Raw genomic sequence first — 9,552 nt, forward strand, 5'->3', positions numbered from 1 at the left:
TATATATATACACACACACACACACACACACACACCAAATACATTTAAACTGTTCCCTCATGTTTTAATTTGCGGAAACACCCATAGTGAAAACTGAAATAAATAACCATATTTTATTTAGATTGAATTAAAAAGTACTGTAAACATTTGGATGTGAAGAGATCCATAGCAGAGCTATAATAGAACACACGTTTAACAATTGTTTTTCAAAAATAATTAATTATTAATTAATGTAATAATTTTGTCAGGTTAGTGAAGTTCTAATGATCTTTTTGATCAATCACAGTGACACGTCACAATGTAGTGTTAGCCTCGTTAAATCACTTTATCATGTTCTTGTCTTTTATGTCATCAAGCTCAGGAACCAGTGATCCATACTGCATTGTAAAAGTTGACAATGAAGTTGTGGCCAGGTGAGTTGGTCCTGTTGAAAACAACTGCACTTGTAGTTGATGTACTTTTTACCATCATTAAAAGTCTACTTGTACTCTGAGTACAGTACAGTATCTGTGTGTGTGTGTGTGTGTGTGTGTAATAAGGTGGTTGTAGCCCCTCCAGTACAGAGAACCTGATACTCGTCTGGCCTTTAAAATACCCACAGGTAACCATGGAGAGGCTGCATCAGTAATTAGAGGGAGCTCTTGGTAAAAGCAAGAAAATAGTCAGAAATCTAAACAGAATTCAGCAGATCAGACATCATGATTCTAAAGTGTTCAGATATTATAAAAAAACAAGACAAACATTTTAATAGTATATTTAGCTCAAAACTTCAGATTTCTTCATTAAAGTATTTGGGGAGATCATTAGCATCAATCCATCTGACATGAACGACAGAGGAAGAGTCCAACTGGTTCGTCAGTTTCATCAGTCCAACTAGTGTCATTTGGCCAGATGACTTGTAGAAGGTATTGTTCATGACTGGTGAAGGCAAATCATTATTTATTTCTCTGTTATTACAGGGTTTTGGTCTATTTCCAATTCTGGAGTGTCTGTCTAGAGAGTGTCAATTCTAGAAGTAGAACCTTTGAAATCTGACAGAATCTGGAAAAAGAAAAATCTAGATTTAGAACGTAATAACCAGACGTTCTAAATCATCTACTATGGGAAGTCTAACGACTGTGCTCAACTGCTGGACCTCTATCATGTACAACCCCACAGCTGTAGCTTTAGCTCAGCTCTGAATGAACAGCAGCTACTGTACATGATGGAAGTGTGTTGTCGTCAGTAAGGACAACTTTGGTTGCTCCACGTACGAACAATAAAGTAATGTCAGAATGGCTGAAGCGATCAGCAGACATGTCGCTCGGCTGGCCTGGGAACGCCTTGGGGTCCCCCCAGAAGAGCTAGAGGAAGTGTCGAGGGAGAGGGAAGTCTGGGTGTCCCTGCTCAGACTGTTGCCCCCGCGACCCGGCCCCGGATAAGCGGTTGAAGATGGATGGATGGATGGATGGATGGATGTCAGAATGGCAGTATGTGTCAGCAGACATACCTCCCACATACTGCTCAACAGTTGCCATGGAAACGTGAGGTCTGGATCATTACCGTTTAAAGGTAGAGGCTGTAAGTGAGGTGTGACTGATGGATCAGAAAGTTCATAAAAGCCGTTGTTTCAGATCAGGTCTGTTAAACAGGTGTGACAAGAAGAGTCAACGTGGACCTGTCCTCACATTTGTCCTCATGGGAAATGGATAAGTTAACGGTGCTGAGCGGACATCAGAGGGAATACTGGGAATGTTGCATCTTGCTGTTCACAAAAACATGGATGAACTTTTCCACTGAATCATTTCTTTTCGGGGATGAATAAAGTTCTATTTTTCCTCCAAAACAAACCAGTGTTACTTCTGGCTTAAATCAGTTCACCAATCTTAGCTCTTTAATCTCAGTGGGTGAATACATGTAAATATAAATATAATGATATTTCTTACTCTGTGTTGTAGCAGATATGTTGGAGGTTCTGTGGTCTGCCGATGTTGAACAGATCTCTCTGTCTTCAGGACTGCCACGGTGTGGAAGAACCTCAATCCTTTCTGGGGTGAAGAGTACACACTGCACCTCCCAATGGGTTTCCATTCACTCTCCTTTCATGTGATGGACGAAGACACTATAGGGTAGATCCTTCACTCACTGTTGTTCACCTGGATGAGCTGTAGAATCAATCACTTGTTCAGTTTCAGTTCAGTTCAGTTTGTGAAAACCAGGACTGTGAAAATGAATGACTGTTGATCTGTAGACTGCTAAACTGTTGAGGACAACAACTGGACTGAAGTTGAAAAATAGAAAACAGATGAGAAATACTGACCTCTACCTGCTGTTGTTGTGACTGTCTGTTCCAGTGATGAACAGAAAACTAATGCTTAATGATGATTAATCCAATATTTAATCAATGATTAATAATGATTAATGCACAGCTGCACTGTTATAAATCAAATTTAAACTTAGTAGTTTGACAGCCGGAGTGAATTCTGGGAAGTAAAAATTCCAAGCTTTGAATAAAAGTTTTTTGGTTTGTCACAACAGCGTCTTTATTCGTCACTCCTCAATCATTCTCCCATCAATCTTCTTAATGGTATTCTTTATCTGTTTCCACAGCCATGATGATGTCATTGGAAAGATTACACTGAGCAAAGACGCCATCGGATCTCAAGCTAAAGGTAGAAACGGACTGCAGCAGTCTGACAGAGGTCAGGGGTCAAAGATGGACTGGTCATAGGTTGTAGCAATAGAGTGGAAATCCTTTTTTTAGACACACACTCTGGGAATCTGTCACCACCACACAGTCAAATGGATTTTGCTTACATTTATCACTCATTGGTCCATTTGAGTCTGTTTCAGTCTTTTATCTACAGTAGGGGGCGCTACGTAGCATTCACTCTCACTAATAGCATATGTTAATTGTCTGTGTTTAAAGATCAGTTGTTATTATGTTGTAACTGGGCTCTAGTCTCAGGAGATTTATGACCCTGCATGAGAATCTTCACTGATTGACCTTCACATGACCTTCACATGACCTTCACATGACCTTGCCTCTGTGTGGATTTCCTAAAAATGAAACACAAATGAGATAGAAGAAGAAAGGAATAAAATATACTGCAACTATATACATACCTCCTAAGTTTTGTGAATGTCAATCATCTTCTTTCAGTCTCTTCATGGTTGAAACTGATTTGATAAGATGTGTTATTTAGCTTCAGCTGTTAGCTGTTAGCTGTTAGCTGTGGTGCACTGTCCATCAACATTAGAAATCTTAAGTGTTCAGTATGATTTTAACAACTCTAACAAATCTCTAATAAATCAGTGGTGACCTGGCGGTTAAGTAAGTAGACATGGATCCAGAAGGTTTCAGGTTCGAATCCACAAGCTACCAAATTACCCACACACTGTTCCCCGGGCAGTTAAGCTGCCCCCTGCTGACAGAATCTGGTGATGTGTAAAATATCACATTTGGATGTGTGTGCCGTGGTGAGCTCAGAACTCACTCAGAAGTTTGTTTCACTGTCTGTACATGTCAATAACACAAAATATATTTACAAACATTCACCTGCGTCTTGAAGCTCAATGAAAACCAGAAGGTGTGATGTCATCACCTGTTGTCTCTGCTATAAACTCATGACCACTTCATGTCCAACTTCATGTCCAACTTCAACGACTAAAACAAGAAGACATTTTTACACTTGGAATTTTAGGTTATTGTTGTTGAAAACTTGGTGCTGCAGACACATGGTGTCGACTCCCGTCAGCTCCTCTGAGCTTTTAACTTTAAGACAGTTCTTACTGTGAAACCCTCACCACATTCATCAGTCAATTTATAATCTTGAATAATACTATCATGATTTACACTGTTTGATTGTGCACTCGCATTAATGAAACATGGTTAAAAAAAGATCAACATCAGATTAATGAATAATTCAAAAATAAAAAAGTAAAGTATAAATACAAGAAATAAAGACAGAAAACCAACCAGTAGAGTCGACAGTACTCAGACAGTACTGCACGTGGTGTGATACTTAGTATATTTCTCATTTCACTTATTTGCCTAATACATATTGTGATATTACAGAACATGGTTACTAGTGTTACTAGTTACTAGTGTTAATTCTCTTCGACTGCTAACATTGTACAGGTGTAGACAGCTGGCTGAACCTCTCCAAGGTGGACCCTGATGAGGAGGTCCAGGGAGAGATCCATCTGAGGCTGGAACTCCTCAAAGACAAAAACAGTCTGAGATGTCAGGTCATCGAGGCCAGGTAACTCACTCACCACTAGGGGAACTTCACCCCCCATACACAGTCTATAGCTCTACTATTAGAGTATGTCTTCATGTGTGCTAAACCCTCGGTCCACGGACCTCCACACTGTCACTGTGTCTCACTGTCAGAACAGGCACTAACAGACACGTCACTCAGAACTCGACACCGTTTCATTCAGAATGATTGGATGAATCTGAGCAGGTGAACAACAGCTTTAGGATGCACTCACACTTGGGTCGTTCTACCCGCCCATGTGCGACTGCCCAGTAAAACGTGTATCCTAAGGCTAGCGTGAGTGCAAACGGCGGTAATGGTGGGCCAAAGCACAGAACACGGGGCCAAAGTTGCACACATTCACGGTTAAGTACAGCTCTTGTCTGACTGTTCAGGTTAACTGTTCAGGCTGACTGTTCAGGCTGACCGTTCAGTGTGGACTGGTCAGGCTGACTGTTCAGGCTGACCGTTCAGTGTGGACTGGTCAGGCTGACTGTTCAGGGTGGACTGTTCAGGCTGACTGTTCAGGTTAACTGTTCAGGCTGACTGTTCCGTGTGGACTGTTCAGCCTGACTGTTCAGGCTAACTGTTCAGGCTGACTATTCAGTGTGGACTGTTCAGGCTGAATGTTCAGTGTGGACTGGTCAGGCTGACTGTTCTGACTGACTGTTCAGGTTAACTGTTCAGACTGACCGTTCAGGTTAACTGTTCAGGCTGACCGTTCAGTGTGGACTGGTCAGGCTGACTGTTCAGGTTAACTGTTCAGACTGACTGTTCAGTATGGACTGTTCAGACTGACTGTTCAGGGTGGACTGTTCAGGCTGACCGTTCAGTGTGGACTGGTCAGGCTGACTGTTCCGTGTGGACTGTTCAGGCTGAATGTTCAGTGTGGACTGGTCAGGCTGACTGTTCCGTGTGGACTGTTCAGACTGACTGTTCAGGCTTACTGTTCAGGGTTGACTGTTCAGACTGACCGTTCAGGTTAACTGTTCAGGCTGACTGTTCAGTGTGGACTGGTCAGGCTGACTGTTCAGACTGACCGTTCAGGTTAACTGTTCAGACTGACCGTTCAGGTTAACTGTTCAGACTGACTGTTCAGGCTGAATGTTCAGTGTGGACTGTTCTGACTGACTGTTCAGGTTGACTGTTCAGGCTGACTGTTTAGGCTTACTGTTCAGGGTGGACTGTTCAGGCTGACTGTTCAGGTTGACTGTTCAGGCTGACCGTTCAGTGTGGACTGTTCTGACTGACTGTTCAGGGTGGACTGTTCAGGCTGAATGTTCAGTGTGGACTGGTCAGGCTGACTGTTCAGGTTAACTGTTCAGGCTGACTATTCAGTGTGGACTGTTCAGACTGGACTGTGTTTGTTTTATTGATCAGTTCTGTCATCTTTTCTTCTCTTTCTGGTGTGAAACCAACAGGGACTTGGCTCCGAGAGACATTTCGGGGACGTCTGATCCATTTGCCAAAGTTCTTTTTAACCACCACGGTGCCGAGACCTCGGTGAGCTCCATGTGCACGAGTGTTCAGTGTTCGTAGTAGTTGGTGTGCTCCATGATTCAGTCTTTAGGGTTAAACTCTTTGGAATACATAGACATGAAAGGAATGTTTGATGTTTGCTAAAGGGCTATTTGAAGAAACATGTGTTGAAACATATGAAGCGTATAATACGTTTACACTAAGACTCGGAGTGGGGGCTAATCAACAGGTTAGCTACGGTAGCTCTTCTCACTCCTTTTTGTCGTGTTATATGCAAACATTGGAGAGGTCCTCGGTTCAAATCTATTCTCTACTTGAACTCACTCTAAAAAAGAGTTGCATTAGTGGAGGTAACTGTGTTGAACAGCCCCAACACACCTGCCCAGTTCAGGCTTGGATCAGACAAACCTGATCCTGGGACCAGTTAGTTTCCATGACACAAGTTCTACCAAACATGGTTGATGAAAGTGATTCATGTCTGAAATGTGAGAGTACTCTGTGACTACTGTACACAGACCTGTACTAGTCACTGATTACTATTACCTAGTAGAGTTCTTACCAGCTCCAAAACCTGGATTAAGATTATCAAGAAAACCCGTTTCCCTCACTGGGGGGAGACCCTGGAGCTGGCCCTGGACCCAGGGGACCTGAGTGTGGAAGGAACCGTCACTGTGGAGGTCTGGGACTGGGACATGGTGGGCAAGAATGACTTCCTGGGCAAGGTGAGGGCACTCAGTCCATGGTACCTCAGTCTACCCACTGATCGCTGCTCTAATACACAGTCAATACACACATTATTATTGACACTCTACTAGGTTATTGTTGATTCATGCTAACCAGCTAGTTGTTAATAATCTGATGAACGGTTGAAACAGATTCAAACTTTTAAGAATTCATTTCAAATGTGAAGTGACAAAGAGAGTCTATGTTTTTGTCTAACTCTTGGTGACTCTTTGCTGCCTCAGGTGGAATTCCCGTTTGCTCATTTACAACAAACTCCTTTCCTGGAAGGCTGGTTTCGTTTGCTGCCTTTAGGAAACAGAGAGGCTGATCCTGGGTGAGGATTATGGGCGTGCTTGTTTGTTCACTATTTTACCTTTGTGAGTGTTAGAGCTGAGGAACACATTTTGCCTCAAGACTGTAACAAATAATGAATTCAATTCAAATGAAGCTGGAAATGAATTTATTTTTTCAGCCACTGAAATAAAAACTGCAGCATCTGAGATAAAAGACTTATCCCAGTCATAAAAAAAGTTGGTTAAAGAGACATAATAGAAGTCATGAAGTCAAAAACATGGAAGCAGTGTGTGGGGACGGTGCCTTGCTCCTCAGTGGTAACTTAGCAGCTGGTGGACTCGAACCTGAAACCCTAACCACCACTGCCCCTAAAGAATAAGAATAAGAATAAGAATAAGAATAAGAATAAGAATAAGAATAAGAAAATCTTGACTTCTTCAGTGTTCTTATCTAGCCTTCATTATGCTCGATTCTCTGACTGATGGTGATGAAGAGATGCGTTAGCTATAACAACACTTGAAGCTAAGTGTCTCTTCTGTAGAAATGACAGTTTGGAAAATAAGGTTTGGTATTGATTTGAAGTCATGGTTGTAAACAGTAAATAGCCATTGGCTTCTGATCATGTGACCATAACCTTTCTTCTTCTCTTTGATATATGTGCCCTGCCCACAGTGGTAAACTGGGGGCATTACGTCTGAAGGTCCGTTTAGTGGAAGATCAAATCCTGCCCTCCACCTACTACCAGCCTCTGATTGACCTTCTGGTAGGGTCTGTCACCTCTCCTACAGAGGTCAGCAACTCACTCCTCTGTGTGTGTGTGTGTGTGTGTTTGGTCTTCATGTGTTTTAGAGCTGCTTCATTAAGGAGGACTTGTATGTAAATAAACAGGTGGCAGTGTTTTAAAGCACTGGTACTCAAACTTTGGTTCGCCTGCTACTTGTGGTACTTTGGCTACCTCTAGTGGTACAAAGGGGAATATATTTTGTTATTGAAATAGCGTGACTGTTCTGTGTTATTTTATTGTACAGTGTGTCCAGCTGTGTGTAGGTCTCTTCTTCTTTTTATTGTTGCAGTTACAGGTGATCCATAGAGAGAAATAACTGGAGTTGGAAGACGGTGTAAATTAAATAAACACCAATTTGTCAATACAACAGTCAATGTAAAGTGTTTTGGTAAATTCACCTATCTGAGCAGCCAGTGTTTGTTCCGTCTTGTAACATCCATCTCTGGATGTGACCTTGGATTAAAATAGATTAGATTAAGGAGTGAAGGATTATGCGCGGCTGAGAGTACAATCAGTCAAGTGGTCTTTACTTCAGATTTGCTGATTTGTCACCAGGTAGAGGACGTCAGTGCTTTGACCATGTTGGAGGAGGTGACAACAGTGGAGAGTCGTCAGGATGTGGCCATGACTCTTGTGAAGATCTACCTTGGCCAAGGATTGGTGGTGCCATTTCTGGATTATCTCAACACCCGGGAGGTCATCCACACTAGTAAGATGAAAGAAAGTTCCACTCAGAGGTCCAAAACAGTTCCCTGGGGGGATGTGCAATGTAGCGAACTACACTCGGGTGGTTCGGTTGTAGGTGGGCATGTTAGTTTGTTGTCATACCGGCAACCCCCCCCCACCCCACCACTCTATGGAACAAACACACCCAGGTGCTAAGACCGATACCCAGAGTGAACCCTTTGGTCATCCAGCGTGTTTGGAGGGTGAGACAAGGAAAACAAAAACACACACACACGGAACTATATCTAGGCTGGATCTTTTTACAGTCCTACACCTAATAATATCAATTATAATATTGATAATATCAATACCCATTACACCGTTTTACTGCGATCCACACTTGACCATTTAAAAACATAATAGTTCTGAATGATGTCAACAGGCTCAACATCTGCTCACCAAACATTTTCACAACTCTGTTTAACTGCTTCTTTTCTCCCCAAATGAAATGTGCTCGACATCACTTCCTAACTGCTTCTTTTCTCCCCAAATGCAATGTGCTCGACACTTTACGACTCTTTAATTCACTTCCTCATAGTTCCATGGCTAGGGCATTTGCATTTCTAGTGTCAGTGTACCAAGACCCAAGTTTCAGGTCGACCAAACAGCTCTCAGGTCATGTGCCCTAAATACCAGGGTTACCTGGTACCAGTCAGTTAGAACTAAAAACCTTCTTGGACCAGAAGTTAAACATCTTGAAGAAACCAGTGGCCAACTTCTGAACTTCTGAGGATAAACTGACCCAAATGACTGAGAACCTACAGGACGAAGCTGGAGCTAGCATTAACCAATTCATTAGTATTAACTTAATTAGTATGTAAGTATTAACAAGCATTGGTGGCTCAGTGGTAGAATTCTCGCCTGCCTGCGATATTTTTGAAAAGGCTTTGATTGATTTTGATTAAAAAAACAAATAACAATCATAAATTATTTTCTGATTGAGTTTTCCTGAAAACATTTCAAAGGTTTTTGAAGCCACACCTATGGTTTGTATGGCTCCCAAGATAACTCTCACAGTTTCCCACTCTGGTGTCTGGTTTCTGCTCACGCAGCCTGAGATAATGAGTGTAGTGCCTACGCCTCCATGGCAACAGCAGATGATCCTAAGGCAACTGGTTGATCAAGAAAAGACACTGGTGGTAGCCAGACACTAAAGTTGGGAGCCAAGGCAAACTGATCGTAAAGAATGTAAAACCGTTCAACTGTGCAAAAGCAGGCTATGGTCAGGGTCAGTGCTAAGGTCAGGGTCAGTGCTAAGGTCAGGGTCAGTGCTAAGGTCAGGGTCAGTGCTAAGGTCAGGGTCAG

General features: G+C 42.4%; 1 protein-coding gene and 1 long non-coding RNA gene across 6 annotated transcripts in view; one reads left to right on the forward strand and one right to left on the reverse strand.

The window, feature by feature from the left end:
• Nucleotides 1-9,552, forward strand: part of rasal1 (RAS protein activator like 1) — a 21,473-nt gene that overhangs the window by 2,332 nt on the left and 9,589 nt on the right. For all 5 annotated transcript variants that reach the window (XR_003048906.1, XR_003048907.1, XM_008336912.3 and 2 more), the window contains exons 2-10: nucleotides 357-413; nucleotides 1,995-2,108; nucleotides 2,590-2,651; nucleotides 4,121-4,244; nucleotides 5,663-5,744; nucleotides 6,302-6,442; nucleotides 6,686-6,777; nucleotides 7,410-7,527; nucleotides 8,077-8,230. Coding sequence is in view for 3 of the 5 variants with exons in the window: in XM_008336912.3 (XP_008335134.1) it covers nucleotides 357-413; nucleotides 1,995-2,108; nucleotides 2,590-2,651; nucleotides 4,121-4,244; nucleotides 5,663-5,744; nucleotides 6,302-6,442; nucleotides 6,686-6,777; nucleotides 7,410-7,527; nucleotides 8,077-8,230 (944 nt within the window). In the remaining 2 variants the exon portion in view is untranslated. The remainder of the gene's footprint in view (nucleotides 1-356; nucleotides 414-1,994; nucleotides 2,109-2,589; nucleotides 2,652-4,120; nucleotides 4,245-5,662; nucleotides 5,745-6,301; nucleotides 6,443-6,685; nucleotides 6,778-7,409; nucleotides 7,528-8,076; nucleotides 8,231-9,552) is intronic.
• Nucleotides 7,552-9,552, reverse strand: part of LOC112486467 (uncharacterized) — a 4,454-nt gene continuing 2,453 nt past the window's right edge. Inside the window, exons 3-4 of the long non-coding RNA XR_003048908.1 lie at nucleotides 8,052-8,227; nucleotides 7,552-7,974 (exon numbers count right to left, since the gene is read on the reverse strand). This is a non-coding gene — a long non-coding RNA (uncharacterized LOC112486467). The remainder of the gene's footprint in view (nucleotides 7,975-8,051; nucleotides 8,228-9,552) is intronic.

Source organism: Cynoglossus semilaevis, chromosome Z (assembly GCF_000523025.1).
Source record: "Cynoglossus semilaevis isolate Cse_v1.0 chromosome Z, Cse_v1.0, whole genome shotgun sequence".
NCBI lineage: Eukaryota > Metazoa > Chordata > Actinopteri > Pleuronectiformes > Cynoglossidae > Cynoglossus > Cynoglossus semilaevis.